Here is a 20062-nt window from a genome sequence, read left to right as displayed (position 1 = left end):
GGAAGAACAGAGGAACAAAGTGGGTATTTTTGTGTAGAATTCTGCTGAAAATTTTAAGAGGTGACTAAGGGATAGTATTGCTCCATTGTGAAGCTTCACTTTCCTTTTGAAAGCAAGCTATTATTTAATTTAGCATCTTCCCAAGCCACATATTCAGTAGAATGTCATCTTCATGACATCTAGAGGAAGGATCTAGTACAGGAAATATTTTCAAATCAAAACTTCTTAATAGCATTAAACATTAGCATCCCAATATTATGAATAATAAATGTTAAATTGGACAAGTCTGATTACTGAACAAAGTGCAATGGAAAATTTATTACAGAAAACAGTCTCATATTTCAGGTTTCATGGGTTTCATTTTCTGAAAGCAAAATATTTCTGATTCTGCTTCTGAAATGTACAATTAGTATAAAAATAGGTAGATAAATATGGATGCAATTCTTAAGTATCCTGATACGACAAAGGTGGGCAAAAAAATCAAGTTAAATTTAATTCTTAACTAGGTGAGAACATGCATACCTTTCCTGTTTGATAAAAGTAAAATGCTGTTCAAATCAGTTTGAAAAGTTAGTGCGTGTAGAGTGAGGTGTGAATGTGAAAATGTAATGTGGAAACATAAGTAATTACAAACATTGTGCCTTTTGTTTGAGCCAAAAATTAAAATAATTAAAAATGCTGGGTTTAGCAATGCAAGATGTCTTTAGTTTCAATGGCATACACACTTCAGTAAGTGAATCAACATAAAAAAGTGCTTTTAATCATATCTTTCTCCCCCTGCTCCTCGTGTGAATTGCTGCTCTCATTCAAAAAAAAAATCATCTGTCTTACAGGTTGATTAAAATTAACTTTTTTGGAACCTAAAAATAGCAAAGCAAATAATACTGTCTGGAATTAAATCAAGCAATCTTGATCAAACAATTAACTCATCCTCTATTAAATCAATATTTGCTGATGCTAATGCTGAAGCTAGTTCCAGTAGTTGGAATTACAGCCACTGATTTTGTGTCTTTATTAGTAGTAATTAGACTGCTGCCTTTCCGCAGTACTACTCAAAGCTAGTACTTGGGTGACTTGTAGAAGTTGCCTAGATGATACCTACACTACATGCTGCTAAAGCTTCTTCATAAGACTGAAGGGGCCCTCTCTGATGGTGTGATTCCATGGAGGTTGAACCCAGTTAAGGTGCATGTTGCCACAGCCCAGCTTAGATCAACTGTCGTGGAGCCACATCTTAAGCCTATTTCAGCAAAACAATTTTTAATGGTGTAAACTCTAACAAAAGCTGGGAGAGTTCCTGCTGTTGAATATCAGTATATTCTCTTTGGAATTTTTCTCCAGATGTTACCTCAGTGGTGTTTTTGTGGCAGCTTAAGTTCACAAAAGGCGTTTGTCACCCCAGTACAGTTCTGTCCATCTCAGCAGCACTTCTAGTAGGGCACTTAAGACAAACAAGGAATTAATTTGCTCTGATGTGCTAACGTGACCATGAAGCTGTCTACAAGACCTTTATTTATTCTCTTTTCATTTGTATAATATATTCTTTGCTTCTGGGATCTGATTACATTCTTCTGGCTGTTAAGTCCTCCTTAAACAACCTTATTTTATATAGGCTGATATGGTGCTTATTGTTCGGGGAAGGATTTTGTTTGGCACGCTCTCAGGTTTGCAGTAGCATCTCTGTTTGTTTTGGTCTTGAATTAGCTGATCAGAAATCACTTCATAATTCTTCAGATCCTGAAGGATGTTTTTGTTCAGATCTAGCATTATGTGATCCATCATTTACCTAATGAACATATGTAACAAAGTGGGAGATGTAACAGCAAAATTGCAATAACAACAAATAATAGTTTGGTAATGGGATTGCAGTGTAAAAATTACTGTAGGGCATCAGACTAGACTACCATAATATTCCCTTCTGATCTTAAAATTTTTTTACATTGCTCTTGAATCTATGCTTGTTAGCAAAAAGCATCCTGCTCCCAAGTACAGGTCCATTATTAGGATTAAAAGATGGATTCTTCTCCCTTTGAGAGATAGTAAATTATGTAAAATATGGAACTGTTACTTCTGTCTGTAAACCCCAAACCAGCATCAAGGTAAATGGAGAAAATACTCTTAAGGAACAGAAGACTATACAGTGTTATTTGGGAATTTTACTTTTCATTATTTTGTATGAAAACTGTTATGGGAAATAATAAATGTAATGGCATGAAATATAGTGATCAGGAAAAAAATATTGAGATGATAATCAACAACCTGAGATCAGATTCTGTGAACCTGAAAGTGCTGTTTCTTTTCATTTACGTGTGATAACTTTGAAAAAAGTTAGTACTAAGAAGGATGTCCATCATTATTCACCTAAAAATGCAGGTGCAGTGGTGTTATGTAGCAGCAAATAGGTAAGAGGAAAGGCCACATGACTCTTCCCAGCCAATGCAGGTCACTCACAAAGCTGTCAGAACCTGGGTGATGTTGAGAAAGTCCGGCAAATGCTGATCTAAAAGCTTATGATAACAGTGTTGTCTTTGCAGACATCTTAATATTGCTTGTTTTGGCTACCTATGATGTGAGGACTTTTTTGAGATAAATAGCTTTCTTCCCTGTACTACTGTCTTTATTAGCAGTCATCTAGATCTAAAGGCAACTTACCTGTTTCTGTTAGGTATTTGAAATGAAGTACCAATATATAGCTTTTTCAGGATATTCCAAATGGATAAGCCCACAAAGAATGTTTAAAAATATTTTTAATTTATATTATTCTTATTAGAATCACTATAGCTAAATTTGGCATTTCCTAGATGCAAATGTTTGCAGTGGTTAAGAGTCTTTTTTTATAAAACTGTATTATCTTCCAGTGCTGCAGCTTTCAGGGGTTTTTTTTTTTGTTATAAATGGTGTAACTTTTTACTGTACTATAACCAGATTAACACAATCATTTGGTTTAATTGCAGATTGGCAAAAGAAAAAGTTATGTATGAAAAAGAAGCGAAACAGCAAGAAGAAAAGATTGAAAAGATGAAAGCTGAAGCATGTGATGATTATGGAATTAAGAAGCAGGTAAATTATCCTAAAGCTTGTTTTATAAAATCCTTCTTTGATTTAATCATGGTCATCTTTAAATAAAATAATCTCCTGTACCTTTTTCCAGACTCGTTACATAAATACTAGATTAAAATCCTGTCAGTTGTAAAAGTCATAATAACCATTTGTAGAAACTTCCTTTACTCCAGAACTGTTAAATTATAAGGAGACTGCATATGGATTACTTAGCACTCAGTGTCAGGATGGCTATCACTTATGAGCACTGTGTATGACGCCATCATGAACTCTCTTCTTAGAAACACCAAGAACCTGAAAATAGATAGTCTGGATGCATTTAGGTAAATTAAGTGCTTGCTGGTAGAGTGCGCATGTTAGTGTGAAGTGAGAATGCTTTATAATTAATATGAAGATGAAACATTTCAAGTCCTGAGTATATTAGTATCCCTTTGGTAAAACCATAGACCTGAAAGAGAGAGAGCAGTGGGTGTGCACCTACTACAGTTTGTAATGAAGTCACCAGCTAGTAAGGTGCATGCTGTGGTTTCATCTGCTCAACAGTATGGTTTAGTGTCACTATTACAATATGATTTTTTCTTGGAAGGTTCCCCATAAAGGACAGTGGTAGCAGACAGTTGGTACATGCCCTTTTGGAAGGAGAAGGAGTGTCAAGTTTTCTTCTGAGAAAAGGCTTCAGTTTGGGAGATTTGTGTTTATTCTTCACAGAAGTGTGACATGTCTGTGTTTAACCATGGCATTTATATTCTTTCAACTAAATATGTTGTCTTTTAACTATGTTTGTTCCCCAAGATGCTTTCTCTTAAATCTTTACAGAAACAGACACTGTAAATAATTTTGATTTGTTTCAATAGTCTGGTGGCTTCATGTTATAAAACCTACTGTTCTCCCATCTTCATTTTAAAACAATGGAAGAATAGGTTAAACAAAGCTCAAATATAAAAAATTAACAAAAACAGGATAGGAGAAAGCCCTTCTAAAGCAAGCTAAACCAACTTTTTTAGTAAGTTCAGATTTCAGTTAATGTGTGTATCACCTGCCTTGGTTTCATTATGCCATGGGAAAGAAATACAAAGAATTTGTATACAAATAAAGAATTGTATTTATAGAGCTGAGCTGTGTCTGCCTCACCACTGACCGAGACTCCAAGGTCCGAAAAAATAGTAGTCTTTCTGAAGATCCACTGGTGCTAACAAGAACTAATGAATGCAATTCCCATTTTTAGTGTCCCCCATTCATCAGATTATTTGGCTGCACCATGGTATTTCCGCAGTGACCTGCAAGATATCATCAAAGTCAAAAACAGTGGAGGCTGTGAACTTCTGCTGTGAAATGAAATGTTACACACTAGTTGAAGGTATTTTCAGAGACCAGTGACAAAAACCTTCACAGAGAGCAGTCTTGATTAATTCAGAAATTGCCTGATCCACTTTGAAAGCAATCAGTTTCTCCAGTGACATCTTCGCTTCTTGTCCTTTTAGTGCACTTTGCATTCTGGAAGTTGTTAATCTTTTAGGTTATGAAGAATTTGGAGGTTCAGAAAGAATGCATACACTTTTCATAGGATCAAATCGGCTACTCTAAAGAACATTATATAGTGCTAGAAGAGTTTGCTCAAAAACATATTTTGGATAGAGTTAATATTTTGAGAAGTTCTTCAGGAAAAATATCTGTAGTTACACATTTTAAGAATTGCTTTAGTTAATAATTCCTATCTGAATAATTATTTATTTAAAAATAAATTACTTCTCAGTAATGAGAAGTAACATTTGGGGGATGGAAATTCAATCATTTGAGACTATGAGAATAATTTTAATATTTTATCTGAGGTGTCAGCTAAATCAGGTATGTATATAGAAATCAATCCACAGTTGAGGGAGGCACGCTTAAAAGTATTGCTTACCTCTCAATGTACTACTGTTCTCATTTAGCTTTCTAGTTACAGCTCTGCAGTAGAACATATGGTTTAACAGTACAGAAGCGTGTACGGAAGTTTTTACTTTAATAATGCCATTCCTACAGCATATGTAGACTTCAGGGTGTGTCTGGTCTGTAAGGAAGGATCAGTCCCTTTGTAGAACAATAGTTAGGGTTTGACTCAGTATTTTTCTAACTCCGTGTACAGTGGGGCAGCTTGTGATTCCTGTGAACTCAAGCGATCTCTAGCTGAGGCAGTGACCAACCAGGGTAGCTGGCAGTTGTTAGATACCAGCCTGCACCTGCACTGTCCAGGAAGACTTATTTAATGAGTGGTAGATTCAGCATCAGAGAAGCTAAAAGGACAGTTTGCTCACAGTGCTGGTATAGTCTCACCATGATTATAATTTGAAGGCCCCATTGCAGGGTGCGAGACGACTTTGTTACGGTAACCCAGGGCAGTTGCCTTCCTCCCATCCAAAGATGTAGAGTCCCAAGCATGGGGTTTTTTTCTTGTTGTCATGGTGACCCAGGATAGTTTTTCTCCCTCATTTGCCCCCACATTTTCATGGGCACCAGCAAGATCACAGATCGTGGAATTTGGACAACAGCACCTGCTTTACATCAGTGAGTTCACTAATGAGCAAAACAGGACATTGCATATGTATGATATGTTAATTAGTGCAAATTTTATTATCCACCCCTGCAGTGCTTTCCTTTGAGCTTCATCCCCAAGCAGGGCTCCACTGCATCGGGTCCCCATTTTGATTAGCGTCGGTGTCCCAGGGCTCCCACCATGGTAACGCTATGCTTTCCATAAAGCCAGAGCTTTCACTCACCGAGTGCCATGCCTCGTCCTTGAGGGATCTTCACCTCCTTCTCACCTGTAACACCTGTATATTACCATTGTCCTGAGTGCAGGTCGTATTTGTGCTACTTCCTGTGTCTCAACTCGTGTACTTCAGCTGAATCCAAGCTGGGTGAGAACTACTTGAGATAGGTTGTATATCACAGGGAAAGAATCTCTGTCATTATGGGGGAAGGAAGCCATTAGTTTTCCATCAGTTATAGCTTATTAAAAAAAATATATATATAAACCCACCACTTTGCTATCATCTCATTTTTGCCTACAAAAGGCAAATGAGAAGTTCAGAATTATGCTTGTAACAATTTAGTTGAGCCAAATTGGCAGGAAAAAAACATAATAAATAAAGAGCAGTATTTGGGAAAAAAAAGGCTATTGTCCTGGTTTCAGCTGAGAGGGTTCATTTTTTTTTTTTCCTTTTTCACAGTAGCTAGTATGGGGCTATGTTTTGGATTTGTGCTGGAAATAACGTTGATAATATAACGTTGATAATGTTTTTGTTATGTGGACCTGTTGTTGAGCAGTGCTTACACAGAGCCAAGGCCTTTTCTGCTTCTCGCACCGCCTTGCCAGTGGGACGGCTGGGGGTGCACAAGGAGTTGGGAGGGGATGTAGACAGTACAGGTGGCCCAAACTAGCCAAAGGGGGTATTCCATACCATGTGACATCATGCTCAGCATAAAAGGGGGGCTAGCCGGGGAGGGGCGGTAGCAGCTCCAGGATGCGTGGCTCGGGGACAGTCCGGTTTTGGGACAGGTCTGAGCGTGCGGTCTGAGTTGTACGGTCCTCGGGTGAGAAACTGCATTCTGTATCACCAGTTTCGTATACTCTGTTAAGTACTGTTTTGTTTTGTTTTGTCTTCCCCTCTCCCTTTGCTATCCTAGTAAACTGTCCTTATACCAACCCACCAGGTCTTGCCTTTTCCTTCCCATTCTCCTCCCCATCCCACTGCGGGGGGGGGGGGGGGGGCGCGCAGTGAATGAGCAGCTGCGTGGTGCTCAGCTGCCGGCTGGGGTAAAACCATGACAGCTATGAAAGAAAAATTTTCATACATTTTTGTATCTCCAAATCACACTCTCTTCAACCATGAGACTTGTAGGAAAAAGCATTATTAAATACTTCAATGAAATACTAGATTGAAAACAATCTTACTGAAAACTGAACTATTTTATACAAAAATTATCAGGTTTGTACAATTTAGGAAAAAATATTAAAAGGCTTTTGATGTATTCTGCCAGGTGTAAATTCTGCTTGCCCTGTCTGTAGAGGGTCATGAAGAACCCTGATTGGTAGCTGCAAGTACTGCAATTGCACCTCTGTGGGGGGTTTTTTGTAATGAAGCCATAGTTTCTACAGTTGTAATGGTTCTCAATATATGAAGACCTTACACATAGCTTCGTAATACTTTATCTGTAGTAGAAACTTTTTACACTGTAATTGCTCATGAGTGCAGAGTAATGGTAGAATCAGTAGTTTTCTGTATTTCTGTGGTTGTTCATAGAATCATAGAATGGTTTGGGTTGGAAGGGACCTCAAAGATCATCTAGATCCAACCCCCTCTGCCATGGGCAGGGACACCCTCCACTAGACCAGATTGCCCAAAGCTCCATCCAACCTGGCCTTGAACACTTCCAGGGATGGGGCATCCACAGCTTCTCTGGGCAACCTGTTCCAGTGCCTCACCACCCTCACAGTAAAGAATTTCTTTCTAACATCTAATCTAAATCTACCCTCCTGCAGCTTAAACCCATTGCCCTTTGTCCTGTCACTCCATGCCCTTGTAAACAGTCCCTCCCCAGCTTTCCTGTAGGCCCCCTTCAGGTACTGGTAAGCTGCAATTAGATCTCCCCGGAGCCTTCTCTTCTCCAGGCTGAACAACGCCAACTCTCTCAGCCTGTTCTCATAGGAGAGGTGCTCCAGCCCTCCCATCAGCTTTGTGGCCTCCTCTGGACTCACTCCAACAGCTCCAGGTCTTTCTTGAACTGGGGACCCTGGAGCTGGACGCAGTACTCCAGGTGGGGTCTCACAACAGCAGAGTGGAGGGGTAGAATCACCTCCCTCGACCTGCTGGTCACACCTCTTTTGATGCAGCCCAGGACACGGTTGGCTTTCTGGGCTGGAAGCACACATTGCTCGGTCGTGTTGAGCTTCTCGCCCACCATACCCCCAAGTCCTTCTCCTCAGGGCTGCTTTCAATCCATTCTCCCCCCAGCCTGGAGTTGTGCTTGGGATTGCCCCAACCCATGTGCAGGACCTTGCACTTGGCCTTGTTGAACTTCATGCGGGTCGCACAGGCCCACCTCTCCAGCCTGTCACGGTCCCTCTGGATGGCATCCCTTCCCTCCAGAGTGTCGACCACACCACACAGCTTGGTGTTGTCAGCAAACTTGCTGAGGGTGCACTCGATCCCACTGTCCATGTCCCCAGCAAAGATGTTAAACAGTGCCAGTCAATGTGTCTTGTACATAAATATCATTTTTTTTCCATCTAAGGCTTTTAACTTGAGGCTTGTGAGTGTGGGAAAAGCCTGAGGTATCTATTCCTTGTCTCCTTTCAGTGGGATTGTAGATATACTCAGGAGTTTTTGTTAATTGTCAGCGTTTTTACTGACAAATAATCAATTTTCATTTTTTAAAAATAGTTATTCTACAGTTCCAAATTACTTCCCATGTAATGTCATTTCCAGATGAATTAAAAATTCAAGGGACTTAACATAGAGTTTGGTATCTGCATGCCAAAAAGTACCTAAGAGTACATAAAGTACATCTTATACACAGTTTTTTACAATATTACTGAAGACAGCAATATTTCTCTTGCTTTGTTGAGTGGAAGGTAGAGTATCTCCTGAAACAGCTAAAAAGAAACAATGTGTATTGTTTCAGAAAATTGTGGAAGATGAGACTTTGCTGCTAATCTTGTTACTGGAGTTCTCACTGAAAGGAACATGTAATGTTCTGTAACTTTTTCATTTTTAAATGTCTGTTTAGCATCAAAGAAATACTCCTGCTAGCTCAGTTGGCTTTCTAATGTTTAGGCTCTTTCCACCCCCCACCTGACTGGTTCAAACAAAGTTTCATTATTCTCACCAATCATGTACAGTAATATTAGGTAAAACATACAGTTTCACTTCAGTCTGATTATTTTCATAAGTTGGATGGATTTTTTTCTAAGAATAGATGATCTGTGCTTAATAATCTGAACCCTAGCTCTCGTTGCTTAGGTAATAGAGGCAGTGGAAATAGCAATGAAGGTCTAATGCTCCCCCTTATGTATTTGGACAGTATCCTTAATAAGCAGTTTGTTTCCTTAAAAAGTAGCAACTTGGAATTCTCTGTACTAAATACAGAATAATATTCAGAAGATAACAACTGGTATTAAAAATGCTTTCAAACTTTGGGTTTATGGCCTAATGTGCTTTCTGAGAGGGACCAAATGATCATTACTGTGCTCTTCCTTTTCCCCTTGTTTTCCAAAGGCTGTTTTTACCTAGGCACATGCAAATACCTTTTGGATTCCAGACTTTATGCTGAAGATTAAGGGCGCTTGTGCAGTATTTGGAGTAACAGTGTGGTGACATTCCTGTGGTAGAAAAGACCTGCCACTGAGCTGGGACATAATTAATTTCTTTTTCAGTTGGGCTCACTTTTCTTCTGCTCTAAAGGGAGGAAAAAAAATCTGAACTTTACTTTTCTACTCTGTCTACCTAGGGAACTCCCCATGTCTCTTCTGCTTCTGATTTCAGCAGAAGTATCTCCCCAGGTATTTCACCTCTATGAAATAGATGGGGGATTCCTCCCAAACCTTCAAGTTTAATCTAAAACATCTCCTAACCAGCCTTGGTACTTTTAGCAAAGCATGCATACAATAAGCATAGATTCAGGATCTATATCTTATCTTAACAATAACAAAAAAAACCCCCAACCCTTGCAATCTCTCCCCCAAGCTTAATATCCCCCACAAACAATTGGGAGGTGGCATAGAGAAAATTTGGCTATTTGTTCTAACAAGGTGGAATCATTTTTGGGAAAGCAAGTCTGGTTTTGTCAGTGTTTTCTTTACGCCACTCCCAAAGAAACTTCTTAATTCAGATGTTTACCACTTCTCCCCTGTTTACAGGGTAACGTTTTTATTGGCATCAACATGGATCTGTTCAGGTAGAATTTTGAGTTGCTGGAAGGAAATGTGCTGCCTGCTGATTAAATTAATGGCTAATTCCCTTATCATCCTCTAAGTTAAAGGAGCAATATCTGTAATTTATGAAACAGCCTATTTAATTAGAAACATTTTCAGTGGAGGACATTGAGTTTTGCTTCTGTCCTCTGAAAAGTATCTCCATGTTTTAGCCTCAAGCCATGAAGTGTTCTTTCTCCCTCTATCCCCCACCACTGACAATGAAGAAGACCTGACAGTTGTACATTAGTGGAAAACAGCCAGTGACGAACTGTTTTCCAAAAAGACCAAAGGAACCTTTCTGCCTTTTATGTACTAAAGTGATCTGCTTTAGAAGAAACAGGATTAGCCCTCACCTGAGATGACCTGCAGAGAAAGCTCATTTGAATTACCGAGGCATTAGATCTAGAGGGTTTTCTCCTCCTCCAGCTTTTTGCTACAAATGATAGGTGGTTTGGGGTTGATAGATGGCCATTTCAGTTCTTGAAACCTCAAGCGCTATAGAAACAAAACAACGTTGTCCAGTTCTTTACTGCAAGCTTTTCTTTGTGGTTCTTCAGAAGTGTTTTTATCAATGTATTTGACAACTCACCTACAACAGACTGCAGTGTGCCCTGGTATCCTCTATTTGTGGATGGCTCAAGCTTCTTTTGGGCCTGCTATGTGAAAATAAAACAAGTTGCTTCAAAGGATGTAGAGCTAATAAAATGTGTTTTCTTACAGTTTTTGTTTGTGTGTGGTTTTTCCCCTCTGTACTCACCTTAATGCCATCTCTCCGAGTTCCTGCCTTCCCTATGCCCAGCTTTCTCCTACGTCGCCTATGCTGTCCTACTCCCTGTGTCCCCATGCCGCCATCCTGGCCCAGCACATTGTGCCTTTATACTCCCCAGTTGCCAGTGAGGTGAGAAACAATACTGTGTTGTGGATTTAAGTCACAAATATGTTGATTAGCCAACCAGTAGCCTTTGTGTGACTGTTTACTTTGTGCTACAATCTCTTCCTTAGTAGGATTATTAATTTTTGTACTCTTGGTGTTCATGATACGTGGACATGGCCTTTTTTCTTTTGGGTCCCTGTCCTTCCATCAGATATGGCTGTAATTAGTCAGTGGATTCCAAGTATTTTACAAACTTTCTGATGAAATGCAGTTCAAACCAGTAGCACTGCTCTTAACAAACGGAATTATTTGCCTTTTGCTTTTCCTCCCTACCATCTTTGAGTAGATCCATTATGCTGTGATTATCTATGAAACAGTCAAAGGGCAAGTGATTATAAGGCAGTATTTAAAAGCACAAATATATATTCATGCATGTGTATATAACTGGTACATATGTGACTCATTCACATTTATAATGTTTTTTAGCCTGTCTCTTGTATTTAGAACGCTACTCCTGACATATTAAACAATATTGTCAATATACTCTGTGACCTAGTAGTTTATTAAGCTGTGCAAAGATTAAGTAAAGATAGAGGGCTCAATGGAGGTTTTTCTTGTTGTTTTCAAATGAATTGTGGATCCGAGTATCTCTAAATCTCTTGCTTAGATGTAGGTCACCTGGGAAAAAAAGCCAAAACCAAACTCTGCTTCCATCTTTTTGAAGCTGATAAAACTGTTGTCCTCCTTATACACGTCAGGCTGAGCAAAATCCCTTCCTGTTGCAGAATACTTGGTATCAACACTCATAAGCAGTAATATTTATTTGTATTTTTAAATTATTAAAAAAAAAAAAATCAGTGTAAGAACTCAGGTGATCCAAAAAGTAGAGAATCTGCCTCCTGGGAGCAGCTCTGATCTGCCTAAAGCTGAAATAGTAGCTTTGAACTTTCATTGTGGGACCTGCTAAAAATCCAAGTTGCTTATGTGTAAAGCCTGGGGCATTACCTTCTCAGCTGTTTCTCACAGAGTTGTGTTTGGCCTTTGTGCTTATTCTGAATGTGTAAAGTAATTGTCTGATTTTAGTTATGGTGTCCTTCCGCTTAAGCAACTGTTAGATGGATCTGTGTGTTTGCATCTGTTCTGCTTTATGAGTCACCGCAATCTGGAATTTGTGGAAAACAGATTTAAGGCTATTGATAGTGCATTGTGCACACTGGTTCTTTGACACCTGATCCAACTTACTTACAAAAAGTCCACATTGCATTTAGAACATAGGCCATATACACCCCAACAGTTAAAGAGCTCCATCACATCTGAGGAAACTGCTTTCTTTTGGAAGGTGCCAGACATCTCTTCCCTTAGTAGAAATACCTTCAATCCTGAAAGACAACTGACTAGCAATGTGGTGGGTTGAAGAGATTTGTTTAACTGGCTTTTTCAGTACACTTAAAGGAAAGGGGACATCACTTCACTGTAGCCACAATAGCACTTTTGGTCCTACGTGCACTTATTTACAACAAATTCAATTTGCTCCTCCCTGTACATATTTTTGTGCTTTATTGCTTTTGTCTTAACACTGCATTTAGATGCACTTCAGTTACTTCAGGTTTTTTAATACTTCTGTTTAGCATTGTAATCCACAGAAACCTTGCAGATGTTTATGGTTCTTATGTGAAGTTAGATCAGTTTCACGTAGTAACTTCCTCTGTGACCTGATTATAATTTAAACTCCTTAGACTTCAGTCAGAGAGCTTCATAGAATTTTGATAGAATTTGAAGAGCAAACACTTTAAAAATCCCAGTCCTAAAGCTTATCTAATTATTTGAGCTTTTGACTTTATTATATACATTTGTTACAGTAAGTGGCCTATCTGTGATTATCAGCATTACTTGAAAAGATGTGTTTTATGCAGAAGTTACCAAAGTTTCCATAGGTAGTTTGGTAATCAACTAATAATATTGGTTCCACAAAATTCCTGTTCCAGTGTCCAACTGTTTGCACCTACTGAATATGGTTCCAGGATTTATCATCCTTCTGGTTTTGATTTATTATTGCATAACTGCAGGCAAATGTAAATAAAACTCAGGTACCCCTTTGGATCTCAGTCAAATTCTGTTTTGAACAGAGCGATTGAGGTAGTTTTGTTCTGTCCTTAGGGCACCAGTCAGGACTACAGCTTACAGTTTCTAGATTTATATGCCTTCCTAGTTCACTTATTGAGTGGCATATATCAAATAAGTTACTACTTTCCATACCGTCTACCAGCTTTACAATACACAAATATGTAGCAGTGGTGGCCCAAGGAAATCATATTGGATATCCTCACTCCTGCAGGTATTCTTTATAGAACAAATTTCTACTACATAAAGCAGAAGGCATCATCTCATGCAGTTTATGGCACACCTCATTCTATGGAAGTTATAAACCTTTATTTATTCATTCACTACTGAAAGTGTAATATGCAGAGTTCCTAGTCCTATTTTTAATACAATCCAACACTGAATGCTTAGAACAAAAGTGATAATACCAATGAGAACTAGAACTTGAGGGTGCTTAACTTTTTTTTTTAAAACTTTTGTCACCCATCTTTGCTTCATTAGACAGATTTTGCCCTCTATTCTGTGAAAGAAAATTAGAAATTAAGTTTTTAAACCCTCTCTCTCAAAAATGACTTAAACTAAGAACTTAAATGCACAACACAAAAACATGGTGATAATGTCTTACTACATAAGGCCCTCCTGTATACATAAATACATTCTTAGCTATAGCTTACCTTCCCTTTTACAGTGACCCTTCACTACAGCAGCAGCATTAATACTGGAAGGTAAATACAATATAGGAATGACAGAATGAAGCCATTTAAAGGGAATGTCTTGTGTTGCAGGTTATCCTGAATGCAGAAGAAATTTCGTATTTAAGTATCTAACAGATTTTCATTTCTAAATAGATTTAACATTACTGAATAACTCCGCACACCTTTTCTTCTCAATGGTTGGATTTCAGATCCAGAAATGTTCCATGAAATAAATGTTCCCTTTTTCAAATCTGAAGTTGTTTTCTGTAGGAGGAGGCAGGATGTTCAGATTCAGTGGGGTGCCAGTTTAGTAATTTTGTTCAAAGTGCATGGTGAGAATAATCTTTCTCCTAAAATGAAGCACAAGGATAAGTAATAACTTTTTATGCATGATAAGCATCAAAAATATGAGCCCGCTGGTCTTTGCTTTTCATTTTTCTTTACCTTTGTCTTTCAGTCAGAGCCTCCTGCAGTGTGCACACAATGTGATCAATAACTCAATAACTTTTTTCATGCAGTAATTATCTCTATGTGGTATTATCTGAACACTGCTTTTCTTTATTACCCAAAAGATGCAGGAGATATTTATATAACCAGCTGATCCCATTTTGGATGAAGCTGCTTCATGACAGCAGGAGAAAGTTTGTTTTAAATAGCCTTTTTAACAAATGCTGTATGGAAAGCTTACCAGTCACTACTTTTTTTCTAAAGGAAAAGTTATTTTAAGTACTATTTGCACTTAATACTTTATATTTAATTAAGCACAAAGTAAATGGAAGTGCCCTGTAAATTAACAAGAGTTTTAAGCAATTATGCTTATGCTAAGTGAGTTTATTTTAATAAAAAAGCATATTCAGAAAATAAGTACAGCTGTTCTGAAGTTCCTAGATGATGCCTGGACGACTGATTTTTCAGAGTAAAGACTTATCTTAAAAAATTAATGTTCCTATCTAGAATACATTCACAATTGGTTTCTAATTTTCATAGATTGAGATCTTACAAGAGTCACGAATGATGATTCCAGACTGCCAGCGCAGATTAGAAGTTGCACACGCAGATCTTACTCAACTACTAGTAAGTATATCACCATAACCCACTGATTAAGAAATGCCGCTGTTCCCTGATGAACTTGGATAAACACGCTTGTCTGCAGTGCAATTGCAGCATATTAGAATTGGATTGAAGAATAACTTTTTGTAGTTCCCAAGACTAGCATCCTGTAACATACTAATATTTCATTTTAGGTAACTGTCTTTGCAGACTTGGTCTTCAGTCTGTGAAAACTGTGTGTGTTAGAATCTTAGAAGCTGTCTTTAATGGAATGTACACTCAACATACACTTGAATACTGAACTGCTAGAATGGACTCTCAATTCCTGTGCTAGTTACGTGATCAGAAAAAATACTTCACCTGCTTTATGTAATTTTCTAGATAGTGTAGATGTATATAACATGCTTGTAGTGAACCTAAATACTCAAAATACTTTGCTTACTACTTTTATTATGCTATGGATAAGAAACAAGACAACTGAGTCCTTGCTGAGTACTGCTTTATGTTTTATTAGTGAGGTGCCACATTTTTAAGATAAGGAGTAAATAGCATCTTGTACAAATAGATTCACTGAAACTATACTAAGTTTGGAGATCACTGTGCTTATTTTAAAAGCAGCCTTCTCATCAAGAATTCAGCTACACATGTAAATCCTACTGCAAGGCTAAAAATACATACCCTAAATTAAGCCCCAGACACATTTCATGGCTAAAATGCAAATCTCTTCTCAAAGGAAAACTCAAGGTGTCTTATCCTCAGGTAGTATGCCTCTACTGTTTTCCAAAATAAATACTCAGTACCTGGCAGGACTTAGGGCCCTTTTGTCATTCAACTAGTTACTTCACAGTTAGCTGGTCTAGATTTCAGAGGCATGCTGTTGATCCATACAGTGTGCTGAACACACTTAAAACAAAGATTGGGGAAAGTTATTGTTGTTGTTAAGAGTTTGGAATTCTTGAAGAGTTGCTTTCTGTGCTTAGCTCACCTTCAGTGTTTTTATTAAAATCAACTGTATAGCAGTATGTTTTTTCAATTGTCAGTCTCCTTAAGCTTTTCCCTAACAGTACTCTTGTTCTGAGGTCTGTTGTTACTGGTTCCACTTACATTGTCCTTGGTTTTAAAAATTTAACCAAATAAAATAATAGGTATGCATAGGTCAAATCTACTCCCACAACAGCCATTATCCTGGACCTTAAGTAGGGACAAAAGAAATTACTTATGCTTTGAGTTACACAGAAGTAGGGATTTCAATAATGATGTATCTCTTGTTTCACAGAATCATAGACTTGTTTGGGTTGGAAGGGACCTTTAAAGATCATCTAGTTCCAACCCCCTGCAATGACCAGGGACATCTGCAACCAGCTCAGGTTGCTCAGAGCCCTGTCCAACCTGACCTTGAATGCTTCCAGGGATGGGGCATCCACGACCTCTTTGGGCAACCTGTTCCAGTGTTTTATCACCCTCATCGTAAAAAATTTCTTCCTTATATCTAGTCTGAATGCACTCTCTTTTAGTTGAAAACCAAGGGACCTTGACAGGCTGGAGAGGTGGGCCCGTGTGAACCACATGAAGTTCCACAAGGCCAAGTGCAAGGTCCTGCACATGGGTTGGCACAATCCCAAGCACAGCTACAGGCTGGGCAGGGAACGTATTGAGAGCAGCCCTGAGGAGAAGGACTTGGGGGTATTGATTGATGAGAAGCTCAACATGAGCCGGCAGTGTGCGCTTGCAGCCCAGAAAGCCAACTGTGTCCTGGGCTGCATCAAAAGGAGCGTGACCAGCAGGTTGAGGGAGATGATTCCCCTGATACTCTCATGAGACCCCACCTGGAGTACTGTGTCCAGCTCTGGGGGCCCCAGTACAGGAGAGACATGGAGCTGTTGGAGGGAGTCCAGAGGAGGCCACAAAGCTGATGGGAGGGCTGGAGCACCTCTCCTGTGAGGACAGGCTGAGAGACTTGGGGTTGTTCAGCCTGGAGAAGAGAAGGCTCCGGGGAGATCTAATTGCAGCTTACCAGTACCTGAAGGGGCCTACAGGAAAGCTGGAGAGGGACTGTTTATCAGGGAGTGCAGTGACAGGACAAGGGGTAATGGGTTTAAGCTGAAGGAGGGTCGATTTAGATTAGATGTTAGAAAGAAATTCTTTACTGTGAGAGTGGTGAGGCACTGGAAGAGGTTGCCCAGAGAGGTTGTGGCTGCCCCATCCCTGGAAGTGTTTAAGACCAGGCTGGATGAGGCTTTGGGCAACCTGGTCTAGTGGAGGGTGTCCCTGCCCATGGCAGAGGGGGTTGGATCTAGATGATCTTTGAGGTCCCTTCCAACCCAAACCATTCTATGATTCTATGATTACCCCTTGTCCTGTCGCTACAGGCCCTGCTAAAAACTCCCCATATTGCATATAAGACCCCTTTAAGTATGGAAAGGCCACAATGAGGTCTGCCCAGAGCCTTCTCTTCTCCAGGCTGAAGCAGCCCAACTCTCTCAGCCTGTCCTCACAGGAGAGGTGCTCCAGCTCTCTGATCATTTTTGAGGCCCTCCTCTGGACCCACTCCAACAGCTCCATGTCTTTCCTGTGCTGAGGGCCCCAGACCTGGATGCAGTATTCCAGGTGGGGTCTCACAAGAGCAGAATCACCTCCCTCAACCTGCTGGTCATGCTTCTTTTGATGCGGCCCAGGATACATTGCTGGCTCATGTTGAGCTTCTCATCCACCAGTACTCCCAAGTCTTTCTCCACAGGGCTGCTGTCAACCCCTTCATCCCCCTGCCTGTATTGGTACCAGGGGTTGCCCCGACCCATGTGCAGGACCTTGAACTCATGAGGTTCACATGGGCCCACTTCTCAAGCTTGTCCAGGTCCCTCTGCATGGCATCCTGTTCCCCAGGCATGTCAGCTGCACCACTCAGCTTGGTGTTATCTGCAAACTTGCTGAGGGTGCACTCAATCCCACTGTCCATGTCATTGATGAAGTTATTAAACACTACTGGTCCCGGTACGATCCACTGAGGGACACCACTCATCGCTGATCTCCATCTGCACATTGAGCCGTTTACTACTCTTTGGATGAGACCATCCAGCCAATTCCTCATCCACCAAACAGTCCATCCATCAAATCCGTATCTCTCCAATTTAGAGAGAATAATATTGTGGGGGACTGTCAAACGCCTTACAGAAGTCCAGACAGATGACAGCAGTAGCTCTTCCCTTGCCCACTGATGTAGTCACTCCATCATAGAAGGCCACTAGATTGGTCAGACAGGACTTGCCCTTGGTGAAGCCATGCTGGCTATCTCAAACCACCTCCCTGTCCTTCATGTGCCTTAGCATAGCTTCTAGGAGGATCTGTTCCTTGATCTTCCCAGGCACAGAGGTGAGGCTGACAGGTTGGTAGTTCCCAGGGTTGTCCTTTCTACCTTTTTTAAAAATGGGTGCAGTGTCTCCCTTTTTCCTGTCACCAGGGACTTCACCTGACTGCCATGACTTTTCAAATATCATGGAGAGTGGCTTGGCTAGTTCCCTCAGGACTCTGGGATGCATCTCATCAGGTCCCATAGACTTATGCATGTTCAGGTTCCTCAGGTGTCACAGACCTGATGATAGTCTCTTGCAGTGGGAGGGACTTTGCTCACCCAGCCCCTGCCTTGAGATCCATCCACTCAAGAGGGCTGGGAGGAGAGGCTGCCAGTGAAGACAGGCAAAAAAGTTGTTGAGTACCTCAGCCTTCCCCTCGTCTGCTGTTACCATTTTTTTCCAAATTTAATCCCATGTCAATTATTTTCCAAGTACTCAAAAATTTTGTTTTTGATTCCAGGAAAATGAAAAAGAATTGGAAGAAGCTGAAGAGTATAAAGAAGCACGTTCCCTACTGGAGTCAGTGAAGCTGGAAGCCTAGAAGTTTTTCAGTACTCTCTTTATATGCATTAGCACTGGGTCCATTCCACACTTTCATTTGACTATGGCTCTGTTACTACTGTTGACTTGCTTAAGGTTCCCTTTATGCAAACTGGCCTTTCTCTTACTGCAAGATGCATCAAATAAAGGATGTTCTGAAACATCTGTGTGTTCCATATGCAGGCAAAACAGAAACATTTCCAGTTCAGCTCTATTACAAAAAGGAAAAATAAAGCCAATTTAATGTAAGCATAGTAGTGTAATAGCTCATATACAGACCTTAATCTGAACAATTCAGGGTAAACAAAGTTTAGCTAGGTAAGGAATGTGAGGGACCAATAAATACTTTAGAATTAAATAGAATCATAGAATAGTTTGGGTTGGAATGGACCTTAAAGATTCATGTAGTTCCAACCCCCCTGCCATGGGCTTTAGAAGCACCTTATATTTGAAATAATTTCAAGCCATTTTAGCATAACAATCTGTACTGAAAGAGGAGATGGACTAAATGACCCTTCAAAGTCACCTATTTTTTTCTATGATGCAATTTATCTGTAATTTTATCAAGTATGTACTCCTTGTTTATCTTTGAGCCCAAGACAGAATTAAAAGATTATTCCAAATCTTTCTCAGTTTGCCTGGGGTTGATTTGCGGAGGCCAATTTACACAATTACCATTGATGAAAATTACGTTACTTTTTCAAGAAACAGAATTTAGCAGTTGACTAGTATGTTGTCAGTTGGATCTGCTGGTGAGGGTTCTGGACTGAATGCCTTTCCTGAAAGCACCTTGGCCTAAGTGAGGTTTTTTTGAACAAAGCTCTAACCCCAGAAGATGAAAGAGAACTAATGTGTAGAGCAACAATGCTTAATCTGCCTGAAAGACCATTAAAGCATTATGTACAAAAGCTGTGGTTCTTTCAGAACAGCTTCTCTAAACAGCAAATGGTAAGCTCTGCTGATGGACAAGAAAGCTTTTTACATTAGTTCTTCTAGTTTGAAAGTGCTCTGGCACGTTCCTTAAAGGCAACATAAAGCACAGTGTACCTTTTGTGTGGTGCTATATTGAATATTCAATAAAATTTTTTGTTAATTTGCCTGAGTTTGGGTAAACTACAGTTGCAGTACCTCTATTTGTGTACCTTAAGCACATTCAGAGTACTAAGACTACTTCTCCATCCCTCTTAAGCACTGTGCTGACTATCAGTGGCACAAGATTTCTGACTGACTGCAGAATGACCTATTTCTGAAGTCACCCCAGACCAATATTAAGACAGTGTGAACATGTGAAACCTTTTGTGACAATACTATGGTTTCATAAGAGTACGTGCATGCCTTACCAGCATATGTCCTAGGCATGTAACTACCAAACATAGATTGCCTGGATCACATCACAAATGAACTGCTATTGAGGAGAACATCTGTCTTTGAATACTCA

At 39.8% G+C, this 20062-nt stretch overlaps 1 protein-coding gene across 1 annotated transcript in view; it reads left to right on the top strand.

Annotated features, from left to right (window-relative positions):
• Positions 1 to 19252, top strand: part of TBCA (tubulin folding cofactor A) — a 36930-nt gene extending 17678 nt beyond the window's left edge. The window contains exons 2-4 of the mRNA XM_075740168.1: positions 2955 to 3060; positions 14672 to 14758; positions 18545 to 19252. Of these exons, the coding sequence (XP_075596283.1) occupies positions 2955 to 3060; positions 14672 to 14758; positions 18545 to 18625 (274 nt within the window). The 3' untranslated portion in view covers positions 18626 to 19252. The remainder of the gene's footprint in view (positions 1 to 2954; positions 3061 to 14671; positions 14759 to 18544) is intronic.
• Positions 19253 to 20062: the final 810 nt, after the last annotated feature.

The sequence above is a fragment of the Balearica regulorum genome, chromosome Z (assembly GCF_011004875.1).
Source record: "Balearica regulorum gibbericeps isolate bBalReg1 chromosome Z, bBalReg1.pri, whole genome shotgun sequence".
NCBI lineage: Eukaryota > Metazoa > Chordata > Aves > Gruiformes > Gruidae > Balearica > Balearica regulorum.
Note: the sequence above shows the minus strand (reverse complement) of the source record. Positions and strands in the feature narration are given on the sequence as shown.